The sequence below is a fragment of the Centroberyx gerrardi genome, chromosome 17, assembly GCF_048128805.1.
Source record: "Centroberyx gerrardi isolate f3 chromosome 17, fCenGer3.hap1.cur.20231027, whole genome shotgun sequence".
Lineage (NCBI taxonomy): Eukaryota > Metazoa > Chordata > Actinopteri > Beryciformes > Berycidae > Centroberyx > Centroberyx gerrardi.
The window spans coordinates 12,753,835-12,779,149 of NC_136013.1; the positions used below are offsets into that span (position 1 = coordinate 12,753,835).

Sequence of the window (25,315 nt, forward strand, 5' to 3'; positions counted from 1 at the left end):
TACTGTGGCTCAAAAGGGACAGAGCCAGCTACAATAACAACCATGTGAGAAATTTCCATTCAAATTCTGTGTGTCCAACCAAGGGAATGGACAAAGCGATGCCCCAGAAGTAGACACAGCCAGGCTGTAACAGACGAGGGTCATGTACTGAGATGAGGCTCTAATGAGCCCAAACTGCAGTAAAAAAAAAAGACACTCAATGAGCCTTTCATTCCCTCACTGAATAGGACTGGGTTTATGCCTTGCAATAAACATAAGATAAGTTACAGACACCAAGTCTACTGATAATGTTAATTCAAAGGTCATCCAGAGGTATCAATTCTAACTCTGATTCAATGATGAATTTTTTCTATCTTCATAAGTCATGTAGTGTAGTATTGAGTCTTATTTTTCTTAAAACATGCTATCAGCCAATGGGATGAGATAATCTCTTGTTTCCGATGCAAATCAACTTGTTTCATCAATTCTCTTTTAGTGACATCTTGAGATTAGTATCAAGTCTCAGTACTAATTTCAAGATATTGTCACTTGTGTCCAGAAATTCTCAAAACAGATTAAACTGCATTGGAAATGAGCAAAATGTCCTCACCCCAATGGTAGATTTTTTTCACATGTTAAGGAAAACAAGATTTAAGACTCAAACCTAGACAAAATGACTTGTCAGGAGAGTAGGAGAGAGTAGGAGAGGTCAGAAGAAGCTAAACCTATTAAAGGTAGTAATAGCTGCATTATTTACTAGTGGCTAAAGGGCAATTTTTCACCAAAAACAACTTCAGAAGCCACTGCTGCATGTCCTTTGTAAACACCTGCGTTCTGCTTGCTGGGGCCAGGAGGCGGCTCAGGTGCAACAGGTGGCCTTCACCTCCTAATGAGCAGCTCTCCCTCCAGGCAACACTATCAGCGCACCTGCTGCTGCTCTCTTTATTTATTCATGCCTCTGTACATGTGGTCTCTCATGTTTCTCACATTTTACACATTGTTGTGTTAACGCCTTTCTACCTTAAATTGCAATTTAGGTAAACTGTGTGTCTTTTTCCCCCGTGTATGCGCTGTACCAGTGCTATTAGAGCAGCGTTAGGCACAAGTCCAATCTACAGTTAAAATCTCATTTCAACCTGCTACTGCACTCTTGATGTAAACAATGAAAAAATTACTGACAGTAAATATGTCTAGAAGAAGTTTGCATTAGAATGGAATGCAATTTTCCAAGAAACTAGTGTGCATGTGTGGGAGTGCATACACGCACACACCATGCCTACCTGTGTGACTATGTGTATGCTTGTGTGTGTGTGTGGTAAGCAGCTGGGATTGAGGCAGACAACACCCAATTCACGTGTCCCACTTGTCGAGTGTGCAGCTCTCACATCAGCTTGCACAGCCACATGAAATGAAAATAGCACCCGCCCACCTTCCCAAATGGAGTCATTTGGACTCTGAATGGAGAGCCAAGGTGTGTGTGTGTGTGTGTGATGACCCACCTTGCCCCTCTGGTTCAGTGGTTCTATGGTGAGCGTGTTGGCTCCTATGTCAACGATCATGCCCAGCTGGAACCCGTCGGTGGGGTGGGGCGCCCACACTGGCTTCCCATCCTCCATGGCTCACCTCCAGTCAGCACAGCCACACACAGGCTCCTGGGGGAAGGGGGGAGGGGGACAGAGAGAGAGAGGGGACAGAAGGGAGAAAAGGGGAAGAGGGGGGCAATATGAGTGATGGATTGCAAAAAGAGTGCCTGCTGATTCAAGGTCTTAGGCGGCACACGGTGTTGGTTCTGACCAATGTAAAGTATGCAAAATATACTGAGCTATATCTTCTTCTTATATAATGCATTTGAGTGACATTCAGTTGTGCCTTTTCTTTGCTAATGGCTTCTGAGGCACTTCCAGCAGCCTTATGCAGTATTTGCTCCTAACAGTCACTGCCTGCTCTTCAAGAGTCTTAAATCCCCATCCCTACAAAACCCTTTCCAAGTGGCAATGGTCCAATGTAAATCAATTTCAATTGGTGTCCTTCAACTTGTATATTTGTCTAGGCTATATGTATCTTTTTCTTTTTTCTTTTCACCTTTTTCTTCACAACTGTATGGCTGACTAAGACAAGTTGAGGTCAGCCTTGCAGATTTAATGACTAAGAGAACATTAATCCAGTGTGAGGATACCTTTCTCTACTGCATTGTCCTGACTTTTGCATCAAACACCTGATGGATTTGCATTCGCTGCCTCCTTCCTTTATCCCCTAAATCTTCTCTACAGGCTAAAAGCCAAAGAAAAGTCTTTGGTAAAACAATAACACATCAAGTGAACGCTGGCTTTCACCTGACTATGCTGGCATTTCTTGTCCATTTGCATGCTGTGACCAGGGACCAGACACATGGCTGTCATTTGCTTTGCTTTCCATTAACCTGTTATTCCACTTACTGATCTTGTAAAAGAGGATTTTCCACTGGGACACAACCGTGTTTGTCTCCTGAGGGATTCCAGCAGTCATTGACGAGAACAGCACTACCCTAAGTGACGTGACATGTGATGCCCAGCCAGATGGCCCAGTTTGGGGTGTCTCAATTATAGTATAACCACTACTAGGAAAATAGGTAAATCATTCTGAGCATTCTACTCATTTTCTGCATAATTTGGCCAAATGTAGCAAGAGCAAGTGCATATTGCAGGCTGGGTCTTTATGAGGGGCGCTTGCTTTTGCCATCACTATGACAGATTTTACGCATCATATACAATCCTAAGATTTTCTTCTATAACTGACAACAGCAGACGGACCCTAGCAAGCCCAGAGTACAATTAACTGGGTCCTTTATGTCTGAACCTGGGCTTCATGAAGACGGCCTCAGAAGACGTTGAAAAAATAAGCGCAGCCCATACAAAATGTTATGTTAATTCCGTTTTTTATTTTTATTTAAACATATAGATGCCTCGGCATATGGTGCCATTGCTGAGAGAACTTCCAGAAATATACTGTATAAATATAGGCCTAAATCTGCTGACTAAAGACTTGACAAGGAAATCTGTTACAGGACTGAAGGAAACCAGTGTGACTACGATCTCAAAGCATCTTCAGTCAAATGCAAAAGCTGGGTTTGCATCTTTCATCTTTCCCTGTAACTGTGATATTGGTACCTGCGTGTTATCACCCGCCTTTGTCAGTTAATCCTACAACCACAGACTTCCTCAAAGCAAAAGTGCTGACGTTATGCTTGAGCATCCAATTAGCTTCAGGGATTGAGGTCAAATGTTAGAGAGGATGGGGATCGGAAACTGCTGATGCAGCCTTCAGCGAGGACTCAAAGTTCACCAGGTACATTAACTCAGCAACTTAATGTTGGGTCCAGCTGTACTCATCACCACCTCCAAGTCTTGGCTTTCTTTTTATTTTGGACACAGATTGCCTCTAAGTATGAGAGGCAAGACAACACTGATCTCATGACATAATTCAGCAACTTCTGTTAGATATTATACATGACATTGGCGTCACTTCTGGCATTCATAGTCTAGTTGACAAGTACTGAAACAATGGGTGAACAGACCTTTTCTGTGTTACATGATATTCAACTTCTTTGTAAGAACATTCAACCATTTCCTTCTTCCTAAACAAAAGGAAGGCCATTGCAAATTAGTGCTTCCAGTAATAGGTAATAACAGCAGTCTAACTTTTACTGCTTCAGTATAAAGTGCATGTAATTCCTGGTCAATGGACCTGGGTGTAGCCTACATCTGGCAAGTAGCCTGCTGTGGACCTTTCTCGATACTAACATGCTACTCCAATGTCGGTCATTCCCTTGAAGTATTTTGTAACACGAGGCTCAGATGGTAAATCCATTAAAATGGAGATAGAAGCCTAAGTCCATATACAGATGGAACAGATAATAAATATGAATAATAATCTAAACCAATAATAAATAATAAATTGTATTGGTCTAGATTACATTTTATCAAAGGTTTATTACTGGAGAAGTAGTAGTAGAAGAGAGTATGTTACTCATGTCAACAAAAAGTGGATCATTTGGAGGAGACAGGTATGATTGCTCTGATGCAATATACAGTAAGCTCATGCAAGAAAGGAAAAGAAAAGGTCAGGCTGATAAGTCTTATTGGCCGACAACACGCTCACTGATAATCAGCTAAAACTGGGACGTTCACCTAATACAATATGTAATCGCTAGATTATGCTAGCAATGAGCAAACACTTGGACTGAATATGCATCTTGCTGCATCATCTTTGTTATGAATTTATGCTAAAATGCAAATCAGCACTAACCCGAAACCCCCTGAAAGTGAATGTTAGGAAAGAAAAATGACATGTCTCCATTTATTGTTATATGGCCCATCTATTACTTGACCCCAGTGTAATAATCCTCTGTTTACAATAGCTGTCTTTGCTGAATGTAGGCCAACAGCCAAGCAAGGAGAAGATTTCCGACATCAAAGGACTGACCCACTATCAAGGCCAAAAGTAGAACAAAAAGACCTCAAAGAATTCATTGAGAGGGTTGGTCTACACATTAACTTTATGGCTATTTATAAATGCACTTTGTTTTACAAGTCTCATAATAGCAAAAGCTGACTGCATAAGATACTACAGGCCTTCTTGAACCTGGATGTCACTCATAGAAAGTCGAAGTGTGTAACCCAGCCAAGGAACTTTCTCCAAGCTGGTAGGCTGGAAGCTACATTTCGCTAGAGGTCAATACTCAAATCTGATTCTACAACACTGATTAGAGTTGATCAGCAGCCTGAGCATTGCAAGATTACTTTGCCGGTCCTGCATGTCTGTGATCTTCAGTCTCCCAGTGTGACATCAAGGCTGAGGAGATCCTGAAGATTTTTTTCTTTTCAGGATAACTAATTGTCACAAAGCTTTCCCACAGTTCCCTACGTCAGTCCATGTTTAATTATGTCAACAGGAAATACTCAAAAACAACTGACTACAAACATCAAGCTATAATAGAAACATGCCATTTAAGTAAAGACTGGCATGCATAGACTTCTTCTATGCATGACACATCTACCATCACAGTAAAAGGCATTGCTCTCTCTACTTTCAAAGCAAACCTCCAAACAATCTCTGGTACATCACTTAGGGAGATGGAAATGGTCTGCAACCTGAGAGTCAACATCAACAAAGGCTTCACAATAAAACTGAGACCAGTTCCGAATGGGTAACTTTGACTCTGCCTTAAATCCTCTTAGTATTTGACCCTAATCCAGACGAAGAGGTGAGACGGTTGTCAGGACTATTGAAGTGAGATCAAGGCCTAACAAAAAAAAAAAAGCTGTGATCAGTTACAAGGCAACTGGGGTGTCGCACGGAGAGACATATAGAGAAACAGAGACATAAACATAGACACACAGACACACACATGAATGAGTGGACATAGGCTCAGACTTTAAGCAGTACACACACACACACACACACACACACACACACACACACACACACACACACGCCTCTTGTTTCCTGCCTCTTATTTCCTGTTCTCTCCCAAGCGAAAGGATATGGAAAATGCATTGGGACATCTACTGTAGGCCAACAGGATAAAGAGAGGAGTACACACACATCAACACCAAATTACACTCTGAAAGGTGTTTCATAAAAAGTCAGCGACAAAACAAGCTTTTTGGTTTATGATGAATATGTAGACCCCCACTTAGAGGAGTGACAATAGGTTAGAAATGATAAGAGTAGGTAGAGAAGGCAGAGAAGATGAGGGGGTCAACTGAAACAAAAAGTAAAAAAACAAAGTAACCCTTACAAAAAAGAACCATAGGAATCCTACAATAAATTTAGGGCGCTGTAGACATGGCACAGAAATGAGATCGTATAGAGAGAAAAATATAAATATTATAGTCATACCATAGTAGATAAAAAGTACCATAAACTCACTATCAAGTCACACACATGGGAATATTAGGCTGTGAATGTTAGTGTGACTTTTGGCAGTACTCATAACTCAGTGCTGAACATAATAGTCAATTCATGACAATGTAATCAAAGGTGAATTTATACAACTCCTGTGCAAGACTAGGTATTCGCTAACGGTACATGACTAAGCCCCTTATAGATAAGCCATGATGGCTACTGTAGCGGTCTGGCAGGATACAGTAACACTATACCAATGCGGGCAAGGCTTATGTTTAATTAAATACAGTTACAGTTAGCGCACACAAATGACTATAGCAACTGCGCTCGCGCCATCACAGGATACCACTGTCTTGCTGTACGTTACTGTAAAAAATAATAGAAACTAAAGCTGCTGCTGTAGTCTGACTCTGGCTGTTCGCTAGAAGCAAGTGCAAAAGTTAGCAAACAAGACAAAAGCGGGGACACTTACGACGTGTATCCTTCAGACAGACAAATCTGCGAGTAGGGCAGCAGTACTGAGTTTTAAGTCCCTCATACGGATCAGCGGCACCGCTACTCCAGCTCTACTCGGTCTTTCCCCCCGGAGCTGCTGGACGGATGGAGCTGCCGGCTTGGATGACAGGCTGAGGTCCGGGGAGCAGATATGACGTCACTCTCATTATACTAGGCTACACTAAAGATGATGCCTTCAGGTGCTGCTCGTCAGATCGTAAAGTGAGTCCTAGTGCGGAAGTAGTGAACTTGTCCGTTTTTTTAAAATCGGGAATAATATCAAAATGGACCCTGTGACAAAGGTAGTTTTTTGGTGGCTGTGCTTTATTTTAGAAATCAAGCAGCACAGAGCTTTTGTGTTGTTCAAGAGGAGAAAATGTACAATGTGCATACATACATTTATTAGACAAAGTTATTGTTGAATATACAATATAATTATTTACATAGAATGCCCAACAATTTTATATAATAAAATATATAATAATAAAACAAATAACTTTTACCGTCAGTTGTTGACATTGCTTCCATGCTTTCCCTTTAAATGTCCCATCTAGATAACACAAATAGTATCAGAAAATTCCAACTTCACATTTTGCACTTTATTCAGTCGCTCATTTGTGCTCAACTCATAATTTATATTATTATATTTCTGACAATAAGGCTGTGTAACGTCAGAGGAAAATCATAAATACAGCCGCAATTAGCGGGGTTGAAGCCCATGGGCCAAACACACACAGATGCCTGAGATATCGCAATTGCAAAATTTCCAATTTGTCCTCAGCATTATAGACCATGATCAAATGTGATCTGACACACTTTGAAACCCCTTCACAAATATGTTGACTGCTCTAGCATTAATGTTTGCACATCTTAATTGCCAGCTACATTTGCATCTTGGCCAATGGTTAGCCTAGGGCCTACGTGTATCAAAATTCTCTGGAATAGCCTGATCTAGGCAGTAATATGCTGTGTGTAAAATTTGGTGGAGATTAAGTCAATTTTGCAGGAGTAGAGAAAACAACATGGGGCACAACCATGTGTGGTCTCACACACTTTGGGGGCCCATCCCAAACATTTATGTGACATTTGTTACAGCAAACATTCCTGTTTGCACGTCTTCACTGTCAACTGTGTCACAGTGAAACACTTTCAAATTTCAAAAGTCTGTGTAATAGCCATAATCAAGGAAGTCCAAATGCTCAGTGTATCTCTCTTGGAGATCTTTGTGGAGATACCACAATTATACAAATTACACAAATTGGACCCCTATGACTAGAACTAAAGGAACCTTGGCCAGAATAGAGACACCAAATGCCACTCCTGAAGCCAGGCCTGGCCTAATAATCAAGAAGTTAAGATGTCTGTCGGCCATCTTTGATTTTGTCACAATGGAGAATTTGGTATACTTATCTTTAACTACCTTTTAAAGTTGAATTGTGCATAGGAGATGAAAACTAGACAAGTGAAGGATTACGGACATCTGTTTGGGTAAGTGAAATTCTAGGTATTTTTTTCATTGTAGACTGAATTTTGTAGGGAGAATTCTTAATGGAGCAGCACAGGACCCTTTGGTGGTATTGGCAGTTGTATCTCCCAGAGGGTCCTGTATCAGGGCTAGGTAGACCCAGGACACGCTGGAGGGATTATATCTCCCAGATGGCCTGGGAGCACATGGGGATCCACCAGGAAGAGTTGAAGGAAGTTGCTATGGAAAAGGACGTCTGGGCTGCTCTGCTGGCCCTGTTGCCAGGATGGGTGCAAAGTTCTTCTGTAGCTTTTACTTTACCGGAGCATTTACTCAGCACAGTCAAATGCAGCAGTTTTTGTTTTGAGTTTAAACAGTAATGTTCAGAAGATGCACTGCTGTTGCATATGAATACACACTTTACATAAATTGACAATAATAATAATAATATGTGATAGTTGGGAATGTCACTATAGGATTATTATTTCATTACCACAGTCACTGAATATTTATACATTATGATTGGAGCTACGTTATTTTTTGTGGGATTATCATAAAACTAGAATCAACAATTAGAGCATAAATTGAGAATACACCCAACCACTTCAGTGACTGTAATGAAAGGATAGCAAATGTTGCCTTGAGAGTCATGAATATTTGAGAGACTGGTAATCTAAAACGTTTGGGGGGATTTTTGAAGGAGACACCCAATCCACCATTGAAAGCCACCACTGGGTTTGTAAATCTAATTAGGATATCTGATACTCATGTATTGGACCATATCTGATTACTAACACTAGATGACAGCATGTAAACACTAACATGACATTTATTGTCCAGATGTTAAACGTCACATACTATAAACCCTCACTGTCAAAATTATGAGTTAGTAATTGCATGACATCCTAAATAATGTACAACAATGACAAGTGCCACTTGACCATGTCAAACGCTTACATGATTTATTTTCAAATTCAACAGCAGATCCCATTCTCCCAACAACAACTAGGAATAATAACTAGGAATTCTTCATTCGATCATTTTGTTCACCTGTTTATTCTTATTCCGGGCTGGAGCCTATCCCAGCATACATTGGGTGGAAGGCAGGGAAGCATCCTGCACAGGTTGCTAACACAGACAATCACTCAGCCTCACATCTACGGCTGATTTAGAGTCTCCAATCCACCTGACTTGTATGTCTTTGGAATGTGGAAGGAAACTGAAGCATGTTAGTAATGTGTTTTATGATGTCATATCCTGACACCGGAACCTTTAGAATATCACTTTTGGGAATAACCATACTCCTCCACTCCTTTCATGTCTCTGGTCAACTTCCTCTCAGCCCACTTTCTTCTTCCCATTGCAGCTCTTAACACTATTCAATCAGACTGGTGCAGTGATCCATCCAGGGCCCGTTTTTCAAAAGTTTTCAGTTAGAATTTCAGTAATCAGATTAAGCCTGAAAATGTGTTATTTCAAAACTGATAAAGAGATTCTGTTCATTCAGATTGGGATACTGATTGGGTAATCCAGTCCAACATTCAAACAAGCTTAAATGTTGTTTCTGTTTTTCAAAACTTGTAGGCAGAGATAGTTTTGATTCCAGAATGGAAGGATAGACATGAAGGCCACTAATATATGGCTAAGTGGGGAAAATACAGCTTTTAATGAATATAGATTTTAGATAGTACCGGTATCTAATGTTAATGCTTAATGTTAATGTTTAAATGCAAAGTTTTGTTTTGAATTATTTTCGCTGTCCAATGAGACTTTTGTCTTTAAGTTCTTATGCATTGTTTACTTGTGCAGATAAATGAATAAAAGTAACATACTGTCTTTTACACTTCTTCATGTAGTGTGTTCATGTGTTTTTGGCCTAGCAACATGTTGTAACATTGTTTGCTTAACATATGTCAGGATCAAGGTCTATTTAAAGACTGCAAATCTGGATGCTGTAATCTTGATCATGTGGTATCTGAACCTAACTGATACTTTTTTGAAAAACTGACACAAAAACAGAGATTTTGATCAACATTAGAGTGATCGTGGACTGCAAAAAAAAAGGATTAGAAACTCTGAATAATTATGATCCAGACTGAAAAACTGGGACCAGGGGATTAGTGTTGGAGGTCCACTACTTGCCTGGACACTGGCTCCATCAGGTGGCCACATGAGGGAGGAGCAGACCACCTGAACCACATCTGAAGCTTATTCCCTAACCAATTAGCTCATTCACAAGAAGACAGGAGATAGTCAGTGGAAAAAAAGACTGGTCAAAGAGCAGGGATGCTCTGAATTCTGATTTCTGACTGAGAGCCATTTAAACATGGGGAGTAGATCATGGATCATCATGAGGGACCAGTGCGCTCCGGGGAAATGGCAGCGACAGAAGTGTTACACAAATAAACTAGTGTCCACATAATTGTTTGACTTGGAATGACCAATGGACACTGAATCAGAGAAGATTTGCAGCCAAGCCTCAGAAAAGATGAAGAGGATAGATCTACAAACCACTTATGGGAGCAAAGACTTCTGAAAGACATCTACATCTCTGCTCCAGGTTTTCACTAAGCGATGTCTCTGCTTTATTATTCCTGAAAAACAAACACACCAGGCTGCAATTTAAGAATTTTCTTTTTTCCCCACAATGAAGAATTGGTTATCCGAATAAAAACTAAACATGATGGTATTCTGTGCATGAAGCATCTGGGAGTTTGTTGTAGAAGAAACCTGAACACGTGACTTATATTTCTCCTTCAATTTTGACATGACCAAGTAACACTTCTAATTTACAACCAACTGCAATTAACAGAGAGAAACACATAAATGAGATATGGAATCTTTACACAAAAGTGAAGCAATTCTATTTAATAAAAAAAATGTTTAAACATTGAATAGTATGTTTTTCCCTCAGAAGATAAAACTCACACCACTTCTGCTTCTTTAGAAGTCTCTATTAGTAGATTCATTTGCTTTTTTTTTTAAATATCTGTGAGACTTTGAAGTTGAGTCAGTGTATTTATCAGGCTGCACTGCTGTCAATCACTCAACTGCTTTCCCATCCAATTATCTCTGGGGCCCCAGCTGCTTTGGGCTTTATCTGCGAACTGTTTATGAATGTCCTATCACACACATTCTGGGGTGCCTGCGGAGGAAAATGAAAAGTTTCTGTACGACCACCAGTGTTCAAAGCTCCTGTGAGTCTTTGCAAGCTGACGATACTTTCTACTTCTGTCTGGAAAATTCCCTTAAAGGTAGGCCATCGGGATTTTGAAATGCAGTATATTGTTCTGTTTTCAGAAGCTATATTCATTCCTGATATTGGTCATGGCAAGTTTATCACAACAAAGCTACGCATATAACACTTGGGTTTAGAGGAATTTAATCCTGGCTGTGGCTTCTATGTCATGTATGAATAGTTGTTGGTATGAAGTAGAAATTCATTCAGAAGATTCATATATGCATAGTGTACGGCTTGAAACAATGATTTGTCTCCTTGTAAACTAGTGACTATGGTTTCAAACTTTCGGAGGGAGTTCATCTAAATACTTAAACTGTCTCAGGTTAGAGGAATAAAGTTTGCCAATTCTTAGGGTAGATATGTGTGAAAAATTATTAGTTATTAGTGATTTGGTTTTAAAATGGGAAGCTCACTTGTGTTATCAAAGTAAGCTGTGTTCTGTCAAGAATGTGTCTTCCCTGCCAGTCTGCCTTGGTTGGTACTGGGTGGTAATAGATAACTGGTTTACACTGACAGATTAGGCGGTTCACTCGAAGCATTTCTGGTGTTTGGCTGCTCACAGAAACATAAACACTTTACGCCGCTATTTGAGTTCTGAAATGTTTTCTTAGATGTTTTCCAGAGTAAACCTTCACTTGTCTTGTAAAACAAACCAGAATTATTTATAATCTCTCTCAATCTCTGTCTCTGTTCCTCCAGTGTAGCCTACCATCCACCCCATGTAGAAGGATGAGAGGAGAGAAGCTGTTACTGCCCGTGATACTAATCTCTGTGCTGGGTTTAATACTGCTGCAGACGTCTTATGGACAGCACTTGACAGAAGAACCCTGCTCCGTTCAGATCCTTGTCCCTGGACTCAAAGGCACACAGTTTTATGTGTTTTTAGTGCACATATACACACCATACATAACACATCAGATGCAGGAGTCGCTTTCATATGCTACAATTACTTTTATCTTCTTCTGCAAAAGGAGAACCAGGAGAGAAAGGAGTGAAAGGAGCACCGGGGAGACCAGGAAGAGTCGGCCCTCTAGGAGAGATTGGTATTGTTTTTGTGCAGAATGTTTTTTTTTTTTCTATCTAGATTTTTTATGTCAAATTAAAGTTTCATTTCCTTAGAATGTCATTCCACCGTTGGATTGTACTCCATGCAGGAAGAAAATGTTTGCCAAATGCCCAAAGTCATGCATCTCCTCATGTTTTCTCACCCTAATCACTTGGCTAAAATGAGGAGAAGTGGGGTAAAGATCACATTGCTCGGGCTGATAGGGTGCTGTTACATCACTACCAGGCAGTCCAGAGATGGCCGAGTGTTTACATTAAGGGTGAGAGGTTGGACGAGAAACGATACGCAGGATCCACTGCTGGTGACAAGTGTTTACTGAAGACCTTAATGAGGAGTGGAGGCTGTTCTCACACTTGTAATATACTACAGTAGATTACACAGACTCAGCATTTTAGTTTTTCCTTTTGGCATTTATTGAATGTGATCACAAAATAGTGGTGATTCAGAGGAATTCAGCCATGGAGTAATTTTAATGTTTGGTCTGTTAAGATGCAAGATGACTCCAGAAATTCAGCATTTTTTTCTATAGAGCATACAATCGCAAAACTTTCTCATCACCCACCCTCTTTTTAGGCCAAACTGGACTTAACGGACAGAAAGGCATTATGGGACGTTATGGCAAAATGGGTCCAGGTGGAATGAAAGGTAATTCTAACTGTACTATACATACTTGTTTATGAATGCATACTGTATGTTTCATGTTTAATTAATAATTTAATATTTTCTGTCTCAGGTTTAAAGGGAGATATGGGGGATCCAGGTCCGATGGGCCCTAATGGAGAGCCAGGTAAAAATATCCTTATTCACTGTGTCAAACGGGTTGTTGCAGGATTAAACTGAGAGTCGATGGAGAGAACCATGCAGCCTTCTCCCACATTTCTGCCTTATCAGGTGTTCCATGCGAGTGCACACCGCTGAGGAAGATGATTGGAGAAATGGACATCCTCGTGGCCCAGATGTCCTCTGAGCTGAAGTTCATTAAAAATGGTATGATTTTAGCATTCTCCCAGTTTATCACAAAAGTACTTGTTTTGAAATGATCTTTTGACATGTAATTCCGTTCAACGTTACGGTCCGTCTGACTTGTCTTCCTTATCCATGCTGCTGCCTCACTTGTTATCCTCAAATCACTGCAAATGCTGGGCATGTCACTGTGAAAATTATAGAACTACAAGTGCTCATTTTTCAGCACTGCCCTCCCCTGCAGCTGTTGCTGGCATAAAAGAGACAGACAGTAAGGTCTATCTGTTGGTGAAGGAGGAGAAGCGCTACTCTGACGCCGAGGCCTACTGCCAGACGAGGGGAGGGCACCTGGCCATGCCCAAGGATGAGGGGGCCAACGCAGCCATCGCGGGCTACATTGCCGAAGCGGGCCTGAGCAGAGTGTACATCGGCATTCATGACCTGGAGCACGAGGGCCTCTTCGCCTACGTGGACCGCTCTCCCATGACCACCTTCAGCAAGTGGAGGAAAGGGGAGCCCAACAACGCCTACGACGATGAGGACTGTGCTGAGATGGTGGCCTCTGGGGAGTGGACTGATGTGGCTTGCCACCCCACCATGTACTTTGTATGTGAATTTGACAAGGACAGTGTTTGAGTGCGGCCCTCTTTGAAGGGGCAGTGGAAAGAATGGATAAAGGTCTTAAATAAGAGGAGCTGAAGCAACAAACAACATCTGTGTCGCACAGCATTTGTCCCATCTTCTATCTGTAAATAGGATGACAAAATGACATGCAAGTTGTGCAAAATAGTATATTTTCCACTGTCTTTTTGACTTCAATGGAATGTATTCCTCTTTTACTTACTATAATACCTGTGCTAATAGAAAATTATAAGAGGAAGCTATTTATTTTCTTAACTCACACAGCATTCTTCAGTTTTTGTTCTTTTTTTAGAATTTAGCTATTAAAGGATACACTTAATCTCATATACTTTGTGATTTATTGGTGTTAGAGACAGCACACCACACAATGTATTGATTTTTCTTATAATCTATCCATTGAGCACTATTTGCAACACTACTGTTAACAAACTATAGGTAAATAAGCCAATGTAGAGGTCTGTAGGTCATGCATAGAATATGAAATGACAGACAAATTGGGTTCCAGTTGGGTGTTTTTAATCAGAGAAATGGATATTTTGATTGCATATTTTTTGGTTATGTGGTGATGTATTGGCCACATTGCATTCAGGGATGCACATCAAAGGACTGTATAATACACAATAACTTTATGTGCAGTATTTTCTGCCCCTGAACTTAATGCAGTGCTTTGACTCCCAGAACAGTGTAAGACAGCCGCCACCCAGTGGATAAAGATAACATTGCATTGTAACAATCCATTTTTTAGTCTTTATATATTATTATGTTGTTAAATATATATATTCCAAATGTAGAAGTTTTATTATGTGCTAATAAGCTTATATGTTTTCAACTCAGATTGGTGTACTTTGGTCATTATATGTTTGATTAAGTGTGTCAAGCCCATGCTACCCTCTGCCTCTTCATTTCACCAGACAGTGGAGTCATTTGTTTGGTGTCGCCAAAACTTATAGCAGTAACAGGAACATCACCGACGAAGAAGATACAACTCCAGAGGAACACAAAGAAATAGCAAGTAGTTCTGAAAGCAGCAGCTTCATTTTCCAGTGACAATTATTTAGAGTTGACAAGTGTTGGAGAGTGTTTTTGTTCACTCATAGAGCTGATATGGCTCTGGGACAGGTGTTCAAATCTGTCTAATAGTGGAAAATTGACTCTGATGGTGTGAACTTATATAAAAACTGCCATAGTTTTGATTTTTACATTGTCAGAGTTAAATTAGCACTGACAATTTCCCTGGGTGTGATTATTAATTAAAAATAATTTACTGTCTAACCACAAGAGAGCCAACAATAACACATGTATTATACTTGTTAATAGTATGACAGTGTAATGTTTTCTAAATGACAAAAACAAGACATTACACAGCTTAGGTTAGCATGACATTTTCCCCTCCGAATATCCTCTATGGTTTAGTTGTGTGATTAATAGAGGTTGTCTTTACAGCCCTGGCTGGTATTGTTTTTGAGGATGGGCATCCCAATTGAGATGATATTGCCTCCCCCTAAGAAGACAGAAGAATTTGAATATGCATGATGCAGCTCTCCTAATAAAGCACAGCACGAGTCCCTTAAGAAATGAATAATTAATGCATGGATGAATTATGCATTTCATTGACCAGGAGTTGTCTGGCAAAAACCAATTAGGTTGCCATTAGTGCCATTGTTGGTGCAATCTCTGGTTACCTCTGCTCCGTGGTAAACAATTTGGACAGCTCTGTCTAGCAGTGGACTGCCAGACAATCTGTGGTGAACAAAAGTGGATGGCAAATGGGAGATTAGGGTGGCTAGTGGGTGAAAATGTGTGAAAAGCATCTATTTGACTGTATTTCCATTGCCACCATAGGAAAATCTAATTTTAATTGATTTTCAACTAGTTAGGGATGTGTTTGTGTTGCAGGTGGGGTGCTGTGGCAATATACGCCCTCCACCCCACCCCACCCCACCCCACACTACACACCACCCCTAGAATGCAAAATGCTATCAAGGTCTGATGGGTTCTTCTGTGAAGAGTCAGGAGGTTACAGAATTATCTAGGGGCTACAATTAGCCTACCTAACAAGGACGACTGACAAAGAAGAAAAAGTTCACAACAAATCACATTGTTTCAAAATAAAAAAAATAGCCCAAAAAATGTGCGTGTATATGTGAATATTGATGGCCTACATTTTCTATATGCTGTTGACGCCACATTGTAAGTAGGCTCCTCTTTCCTATCCAAAATATTGCCTATTTTACCATTCATATTGACTCAAATATATTTCAAATCATCTAGGCCGACTACTAAAACGTTTTTGGGCTATTTTGGTATGTATTTGTGAAACATAGGGTACTAAATCTTAAGTAGTGTGTGAAATGTTTTTTTTTTTTATGGGTTGGTTTCCTTGGAAACACGTCAAACAGCATTCACGTGAGCCAGAGTTTTGAATCACTGGAAAGCAAACCAGTAAAATACAAAACGAGGAACGCAGCAAGCAAAACAACACCGACGACGGATACGTTTCTTGATGCTATCTCCTCTCATGTGAACGAATTGGTTTCCATATCAAATATCTCCACTTGAGCCTTCAGGAGCTCAATTATAACAGGCTACACTCGCCATGTGGTGGACTGACTTTTGACACCCACTTTTAACCTGAGCCTGAGAGCCGAGCGCCGTTTGCTAGCTACCGTTACCTGTTGATTATGTCGGAGAGAGCCGTTATCCGCCAGAATCTGACAAAAACAATTGTTGTCTACAGGAATGGGGACGCTTTCTTTGCCGGAAGAAAGATAGTGGTAAATCAGCGACAGGTGTCAACTTTTGACAGTTTTTTGACCTCTTTGACCCTGGGGATTGAGGCTCCCTTTGGCGCTGTGAGGCAGGTGTACACACCCAGACAGGGGCATAGAGTTCTGGATTTGGACGACTTGCAGCACGGGAATACATATGTTGCAGCCGGAGCAGAGCGGTTCAAAAAGCTTGAGTAGGTACTCTGTAAACATGCCAGGATTACCAACAGGGCATGCAGGGCATACACCCTGGAGCCCCACCAAGGGTTCTGAGAAAGCCCATATATCTCAGACAGCACTATCTGGGTTATCTGCAATAGGTGCACAACCACACGGAGCATTTTGTAGCATTGTTTGTTTACCTGGGGTGGACACGTTAGGTATGTAGGGCTGGGTGGGCAGTGGGTGGGTGGGGCTTAATCCGGGGTGTCTGCACGTCCTGAAAAAGTCTTAAAACTTCTTAAATGTATCTTAACTGAAGGCCTTCAAAGGTGTTGAATAGCCTACATTTAAACACAAATATTTTATGCTTTAAATTCGGTTTTACACATCTTAGCAATGTTGCAGTCTTTTTGTCTGTCTTTTTGCAAACCTGGATTCTTACAACCTAGTTGTTTTCATTTTTACATTTCTTTCAATTGCTAAATCGGTCTTGTATTTATCTCTACCTTGATAAAACGCACTTTATTCCCCAGGCTGTTGTAAGTTAGAGAATAAACAAAGAACATAAATCAGTCACTTGTTGCACCTATGCAAGCCTGAGTTTTATCATTTACGTGATTGTTTCATCCTTCCAGATATTGTGAAATAACAACTAAGAAACCACAGAAAAAGAAAAAAGAACAGGTAAGATCAGTTGGTGTTTAATCAGTTGAACCAAAATCATTACATTAAGCCTGTCATATGTTTCCAGGTACTAAAGACCATTATGTGCACCTATACTGTATGCCACTTGGGGGATTCCTCAATATTTCTTAGAATGGGTGGTTGCAGGTTGAAGCCTAAACACTGGCAGTGTCAGCACAACATTTTAACTTTAAAGAACCTTTATAGTACAATGAATGACAACAACCAGAACCAGAGTGACAATAAACACAATATACTTCTACTGTCACAAATAACAGGACAGTATGACACTGTTTCATGATCATAAATAGGCCACTTAAAAGACCTTATTCCTTATTTAACACTGGTTCACATGGATTTTTCTGCCCCTTTGTTTTGAAATGTTCAGATCCAACCCGTAGTTCACAGCAGAATAATAGTTCCTGCTCGCTGGAAGAGAATTATTAATGAGTCGTGCACTATCAAGTGAGTATTGAAATTTCAGCCAGATAAAAAAGTCATCCTGAATGTAAAAAGGCAAATGTTCCATGCTGTGTTATGTGCAAAAATAGAGTATTTTTCCTGATCATTTCAGTGCCTGAATGATATGTCACTCTGACTGAGTCTCATGTGTTGTTACATTTCATAGTGTTTTTACCAACGGAGAGATCTTGGTCCCTCCAGCTCGGATACTAATCCCAAAGTATACGCTCACAAGCTGGGAAAATGTCTTGGCCATGGTGACAGAGAAAGTGCGTCTTCGCACTGGTGCTGTGTACAGGTATGACTTAGTAACAGAGACCTTATAGTTTGAATTTACTCATCTAGTCGTGAGTAGCTTTTTTTAGAAAGTTAGGCCCCTGGCTTTTCATAATTTTGTTTTCATTTATACTATGGCTCCTGACTGGTTGACAATACCCACTTCTCTAATTAAAAGGAAGTAAAGGTGCTGAGTGGAGGCTTTCCAGTGGGGGGGGTGTCAGTTCAATGCTGCAAACTTACCTTGACTGGAAGGATTTTAGCAATTAATTAGTGAAGGGAGCCAATCAAGACCAAGTCTAGTTGTGATGTGCTGACTGGAGTATATCCGAAACTGCCTGTAAGAAAGGATGGATTTCAGAAAATGTGCTACTTTGAATTAAACCACTCAAACAAAATCAAATTTTAACAATGTCTTCACTACATACTGTAATACTGTACCCTCTATTACTGAGTATGAATCTTTTTCAGTATAGTTCAAACAACCACAAAGCATTGCTCCAATTTGTATTACTTCCTATTTAAATTCCCAGGCTTTGCACATTAGATGGATATCCTCTACGCGGCCCCTTTGAGCTGGAGAACAACCAGTACTATGTGGCTGTCGGTGCAGATAAGTTTAGAGCTCTGCCATACGACCACTGTGTCCCCAGCAGGGATATAATCAGGGAAAACAACATGATTCAGGGGTATGAGACAGACCGTTTTTGGTCAATTAAATACAATTTTTATCTACACATATTCATTGAACATTGGATTAATATATTAATTTGAAAAAGAAAGAAAATGTGTTTGTCATTCTGGTTTGGATTTTATTTTCTGCAGCATCAGCCAAGACAACCTGCCTTCTATTAGAAAGACAAGACATGCGAAGGCTGTGGTGAGTAATAATGCTTCAGAGTTGTGTTCAGTTTCGCCATCTGGTTGTTCACTTTCTTGTGATATGCTAAATTGTTGCCGTTTTTTCCCTAAATTCCCACTAGTTTACAGTAGGAGTACATTGCTCTAACACCTTGGTAGTATCACAGTTGAAAAGCGTATCTTTGCACACACAGCATTTCAATTAACATTTCCCACATGTGAGACTTGTTGTGGGGGTGCAATTCGTTATGAAACAGTGGTATCATCAATCACTGTCTGCAGGAGGCATTGAGTTACCGTTGCTTTCCACTTTGATGGGTAATCCCCACAGAGACAGGCTGGCCCACTTGATCAAGTGCAGTGAGCCTCATAGACAGAACATATGCACCGGGGGGACTTCACTGACTGGAAAGAAAAAAAAATCTCTTATTCAAACCAGAACCGGGACAATTTGTATTGTGATTAAGTAGACAGTGAAATGCTTTGAATCCATATGAGGATTGCACTGCTGTGGGCCTGAGATGAACACCAAATACACACAGTGAAGACGAGAACATGCCCACTCAGCAGGTTGAAGTAGAGATAGGGCCCCCTGTGAGAGACGTGTCTGACATCTGATTTTTCTAACCATGAAAGATGACAATGCTGTGGCAGATGCCAATTTTTTCAGATGGAGAAAAATGCCCCCTGCCTTAACCCCAGGTGTTTCTGTAGGACATTACATGCAGAAATAAGGTGAAAATATTTTTTTATTAGTAATATGTAAGAATCAGTTAAAATGTTGTTTACTGTGACTTTTCTAAGATTTCCCCATTTTGTCAAAACTTATCCAAGCCCGAAACAACGGATGGAAAACAGCATCTTTTTCAAATTTTGCTTAATTGAGGTTCTTTTAGTCTGACACATTAACATTAAAACACATTTTACCAATTCTGAATTGCCACCTGACTACTAAGACCATATTTCATTGAACCTCAGCCTTTGCCATTTCATGTAGTACCATGAGGTGGAGACAGAGACAGAGCTATGGCTCCATTTTGTATCAACCAGCTCATTCTAGTATTAGCCATTCACTGGATATGATGCTGCTGCACTTTACTCCCCTTTCCTCTTCGTCTGATCCCTCATGAATTTGTAAACATGATTTGACCAGTTAATAAGGACCTTTCAGGGGGAAAGATACATGTGAGGAAAATTGCTCACTCTGGCTTGATCTGTCAGCTGTTTAGCTTACTGATTACACATACATTTATAGGGTCATGTCCGTCATTAATTTCAGTTTGACCTCACAAAACAACAGCGGTCTGGTTTGAAATGCCTGTAAAAAGATCCAGTAACATGCCCGCCGAGGCTGTGTAAAATGTAACCTTGCTGTGCAACCTCGCTGTACGGGAACGGTGTCTGTCCTGTCTGCACCGGCGGCAGAGCGTTTCTGCGCCGCTGAATGGGACATCTGGTCTGGAGCAACCACTGAAGTCTGAACTGACGGCTCTGCAGAGTGTGATATTGAAACTCCCCTGCACACCATGTTCCCACTGGAAGCAAGCGTAGATGCTGAGTTAGGTGTTCACAGTGATGAGGTAGAAACTTTTAAGGTAGACATAGCATAAAGAGAAGATTAATAGGGGAGAGAGGGAGGCAGAGAGACAGAGAGAAAGGGAAAGAGAATAATGGTGTGTATCAAAGCAAAGCAAAGTACTTCATATTATTCATATTGAACAGTGTAGTAGTGCCGCACTTTGTACTTCACACGACGCAGTCTGTGAAAACCAAGAGAAGCTGACTAAACCTTTAATAATAGGTGTTCGCTGCACTCCCTGACATCAGCCATGACTTGCTGCTGCTCCCCAATCCTCTGTTGTTCCTGGATGATCTCACTGGGAAGTGGCAATGCCCCGTGGAAAACTATACCCCCTTGCTGCTGCCAGCATGTCTGCTCGCTGAGGACCAGGCCCAGGGAGTGGCTCCTTCTGATACCACAGCCAGTGTGGTTGGAGGCTGGCTGGCCCTATTGGACGGGACCCCCGTTTTCCCCTGGCTATCGTATCACAGTGTCCTCTTGTTGACTCCTGTTCTCCGCCACTTGAGAGGGCCAGAGATTACTTGCTGCCCGGGCCTCCTGAGCCCACTCACACTAACTCTAGCACTCTCTTCTCCCTCTCTCTCTCACTCTCTCTCTCCGTCTCTGGGGCCTCCTGATAGACACAGTCGTCTGCCCCCACAGGACATGGTACTGTAGATATGTAATGCAGAACGGGAGGCTAGATGACCTCAGCTTTTCCACTGCCGTGTTTCCAGTTTCGCTGCTACTTTTACTGTACTCTCCCAGCTCTGCAGCACTCCCTGTCCTCTCTTTCTCTCCTCCTCCACCCTCCTCACCACTCTCCCCAAGTGAGGCAGTCTTGATTTAACTTTGTTGATTTAAATAAGAACTATTTACATCTTTCCACCAGGCGATAACACTAAAAAAAACTGTCCACCTTTTGATTTCCTAGATGGATTTTGAATTTGATTTTGAACTTTGCGGCGAAGATGTTTTACATCACTCACAGGCAAACTGAGGTTATGAAATTGAATTAACAGCACGCTATTGCTACAGTGCCACTGTACTTTTGTCTTTGATCTTATGGTTGTGGACACTACAGCACAGTGAACTCTGTTTCAACTCTCCCTCGCTGAATGTACCAGGCAAACTTCACTCTTCTTTTGTTGTTTTATTTTTCTCCCTCGGCCCACCAACGGCTGTATAAATTCAAAAGAATATCAACAGACTTTGCCTCTGCATTAAAGAAAGCAAACAAGTGAAGAAACAACACTGCTATTCCCTAGACTCCATGTTAGTGAGCTTGCAAACACCATTGCCAGAAGTGTATTCTGGTGGAAGCCTGAGATCACTACACTATCCCCCGAGCCAGCCCAGGGATCCAGCCAGGCAGTTGCAGTAAAGAGCTCTGTAGCTGAAAAGAAACATTAAGTCTGCTCTCTCCCTCTCTCTCTCTATCTCTCGCTCTCTCTCTCTCTCTGTCTCTCTCTCTCTCTCTCTCTCTCTCTCTCTCCCCCTCTGACTCTCATTCTCTCTCTGAGGGAGACATACCTCACCTTGCTACCTACAGAGGGGATGAGCAGCCTGTGAGGAGAAAATTGCCTTTTGTGGAAGCATTAATTCAGATGTGTACCCTGCTGTCTGAACATCACTCTGAACTCATCTCCCCACTGCTCTCTCTCTCTTTCTCTCCCTCTTCCTCTCTCGCTCCCTCTCTCGTTCCTTCACTCTCCCGCCATGCAACTAAGTCCCAAGCCTCTTTTTTTCCCCCTCTCCATCAATAACCGTCTGCTGTCTACTGCTGAAGAATAAGTTATTCCCTGCGACTCCCTCCCTTTCCCTTTAAGCTTGTTTGGATTTTCATTGTTTGATCTGGCTTGATAAATAAGACAAATGCAGTTAGAAATTCATGGCTGCCCCATTTCATCAATAAATGATTAGTTTGCCACGCTCCCTAGTGATTGATAGGTTGTGCACGGGATGTATTGGAACCAGATGAATTCAATACAGTGGGAGTCACGGGGGAGCTGCAAAGCATATCAGCTCATGAAAAATTGAGGTCAATGGAAAATGTAAAAAAGGGTTGAAAAGAGCGGAGGAACAAGTTTTGTTCGACAGCTCGTATACAGTATGTAACCCCACCGTGTTTTGTCTTTTTTTTTTCTCTCTCTTTACAAAACAACACCAAAGGTTGATGATGAATCACTGAGAAATCGGAGGAAATATGCCTTAATCTGTGCCCCCTTTTTCTTCTCTTTTGTCTCTCCATGTAGTTTGCTCACTCAGGCTTTAGAGAGGACCTTGAGCACACAGCTAGGGGCCAGATGAAGAAACACACAGCCAAGCCAGAGAGAGCCAAACAACAGAGGCAGGTGTCCAGAATCCCACTTCTCCTCTCAACAGGGGGTAAGCAGAGCAATTCTATAGAAACCTTCTTTCTCTCTCTCTCTTTCTCTCTCTCACTCTCTCTCTTACTCTCTCTCACTCTCTCTCGCAATGTTTAATGTGTGTTTTTTTTCACCACCCCCTCTTTTTCTCACTCTGATATGAATTGGACCTGTTGTTTTTTGAAGACACTGCCGTTTATGTACGTGTATGTGTGTGTGTGTGTGTGTACATGTGCGGGGGGACATTTGTGCTTGTGTGTGCACATGTGAGTTTGTGCACCAGTGTACGTTCTTATGTGTAATGCGTGTGAAATCTTTTGTGATATGGTTCTAGTGTGTGTAGTGAACAGATAGAAATGCTACAGTTGGCACATGGAAGAGCTTTCTTTGGATTCACAACCTGTTCTCCAAAGTTAACCCACATCAGGGGAACACAGCTCCCTGCTCTTTGAAAGAACGCAACTCCTTTCTGTGAATATTAAACAGAACAAGACTTCAAACACCGTCAAGGGGTCTTAAATCATAGATTAATTCAATCAGGCCATTTTGTTGAATATGTATCCAGAAAGCCTTGTTAACTATGTGGGGAAAAACAAAATGCTCCAATTTTCTCATGATGGGGGAATCAAAATGGTAATAAGTTATTCATCACAATAACACAGAGGAAAGATCATAAAACTGACAAAATACGCTTTTAGACTGATGGGTTTAAGCATTACAGCAATTACACAGTTTCAAAGTGATATATAACATCAATACACAGTGATTGCGCCTCTGCCGCTGCCACCCAGCTATTCAATAGTTGTTGTTTCATGGGTGGCTGTTTTACCTTCAGTGCACAATAACACAATGACCCAACTTGAAAGGCACATCCTGGGCCAGAGATAGCATGACATCATAGCATGGATAATTGCCACAGTTTGAAACCTGACATCATTTCATACATTACACCAAGCTAGCTGTCCTTTTGATGGAGTTGAATTTCCTCCTCTCATCTTGGGCTCACATTAGAATGGCACAGTAGCTGGCTGTCTGCAGCTACTGCTAGGTGAGAGTGCTCTTCCTCACATCTGTGGCCACTTTTTGGACACTTGATCATACCCCATGGCAGGGCCCCCTCCCACAAAACTCATTACTAAAAGGCCCAAGAGTTAGCGAGATAAAATCCATAGGCCTCCTCTTTAACTACATCACTGGGCTTTTCAGAGCCTATCACACAGGCAGTAGCTCTGACTAGTGTTGGCAAGCATCATCCAGTGCAGGAGCAGAGCTTTTGGCAGCACATCACTTTCATCATTTTGCCTTGTTTTTGAACTTGAGAGGGCCTAGAAAGAGATCCAAGAGGCATCTTTGTCTGCAAAACATAATAGATTAAAGTCTACATTTTATGTGAATGCATAATTCCCTTTTTGAACCACATTTATGAACCAAATGTATTTTTCTTACATTGTTCCTTTGTCTAATCACTGATTATTCTACCATGCTACATTATTTATTATTTAAATCAAATTACTTAACTATATTGAAGTAGATTCAAGTCCAATATTGTGTTTCATTATTTACATTCCCCCTTGTCTCAGAACGAGCAACCACAGACAAATAGGATTTGGTTTACTAGGAGAAGACAGTGTGACGTTGTTGTATAGTCTATTCCCCACATGCATCAAGAGCAGCGTGTCACTGTCAGGAGCTAACCCCAGAATGTAAGTTCACGCAGGCTGGCCATACTTGTGGCAGGGGAGCCGTGGCTTGTCGTAACCCTTAGGTCTGTGCGACCACTCTAAATAAATAAATGGCTTGACAGCATCATTGATCTCTTCTGAAGTTGAACAGTAGAGGAAGAGGGAGAGGATAGGAGGGCAGTGAGGGATGGATGGATAGAGAGAGAGAGAGAGAGAGAGAGAGCAGAAGAAGGAGAGGGCGACTGCCAGCAGATGAGGTAATTGTGATTAATCACTTTTCTCAGAGGGCAGCGTGTTCAATGCAAAAAACAAAAGGAGGGAGATCGCGGGAGCAGCAGAGGTGCAGGAAGATCGCCAGTTGAAGGTGGACCTGCCAATTGATCAGGTAAAACATAACCCCATACTGGACCCTGATGAGGTCTTTAGCATATGATCTTGAAACAGCCTGGGCCTGTTTCCCAGGCACAGAGTGAGAGTTTATCCCAGTCTAAAAACACCATAACCACCGTCGCTGTAGATGAACATGGGCCATCAGGGTACTGGCAAGTTAACTGATTACAGCTAACTTGCCAGCAATGCTACATACTACAAACTTATCACTTCTCATCATTTTACAGTCTGTTAACATTGGAGACAACCAAATATGTCAAAGTTGACAAACATCATGACATGCTAAAAAAATGCAAATAAGCTGTTTAGATTTGATGTAAAAATGCACGGTTTGGATGGGAATATATGAGCGGGGAAATGTGT

The 25,315-nt window shown here is 41.3% G+C and overlaps 3 protein-coding genes across 6 annotated transcripts in view; 2 read left to right on the forward strand and 1 right to left on the reverse strand.

Moving 5' to 3' along the window:
* The window catches only part of myo6b (myosin VIb), a 41,966-nt gene extending 35,573 nt beyond the window's left edge, over window positions 1–6,393 (reverse strand). The window contains exons 1-2 of the mRNA XM_078289377.1: window positions 6,338–6,393; window positions 1,479–1,631 (exon numbers count right to left, since the gene is read on the reverse strand). Coding sequence (XP_078145503.1) covers window positions 1,479–1,595 — 117 coding nt within the window. The 5' untranslated portion in view covers window positions 1,596–1,631; window positions 6,338–6,393. The remainder of the gene's footprint in view (window positions 1–1,478; window positions 1,632–6,337) is intronic.
* Window positions 6,394–11,795: 5,402 nt separating this feature from the next.
* Window positions 11,796–13,731, forward strand: colec11 (collectin sub-family member 11). Of its 4 annotated transcripts, XM_071905819.2 has the most exons (6): window positions 11,796–11,928; window positions 12,038–12,109; window positions 12,706–12,777; window positions 12,866–12,919; window positions 13,024–13,119; window positions 13,340–13,731. In XM_071905819.2, the coding sequence occupies exons 1-6, from the start codon at window positions 11,796–11,798 to the stop codon at window positions 13,729–13,731; spliced, it is 819 nt and encodes a 272-aa protein (XP_071761920.1). The 4 variants fall into 4 exon arrangements, with proteins under 4 accessions (XP_071761920.1, XP_071761937.1, XP_071761928.1 ...); XM_071905836.2 differs by lacking the exon at window positions 12,706–12,777; XM_071905827.2 differs by lacking the exon at window positions 12,038–12,109.
* A 2,687-nt stretch (window positions 13,732–16,418) lies between these two features.
* Window positions 16,419–25,315, forward strand: part of dcdc2c (doublecortin domain containing 2C) — a 105,268-nt gene continuing 96,371 nt past the window's right edge. Inside the window, exons 1-8 of the mRNA XM_071905807.2 lie at window positions 16,419–16,699; window positions 17,303–17,351; window positions 17,740–17,816; window positions 17,980–18,111; window positions 18,623–18,778; window positions 18,921–18,969; window positions 22,767–22,899; window positions 24,847–24,947. Of these exons, the coding sequence (XP_071761908.2) occupies window positions 16,419–16,699; window positions 17,303–17,351; window positions 17,740–17,816; window positions 17,980–18,111; window positions 18,623–18,778; window positions 18,921–18,969; window positions 22,767–22,899; window positions 24,847–24,947 (978 nt within the window). The remainder of the gene's footprint in view (window positions 16,700–17,302; window positions 17,352–17,739; window positions 17,817–17,979; window positions 18,112–18,622; window positions 18,779–18,920; window positions 18,970–22,766; window positions 22,900–24,846; window positions 24,948–25,315) is intronic.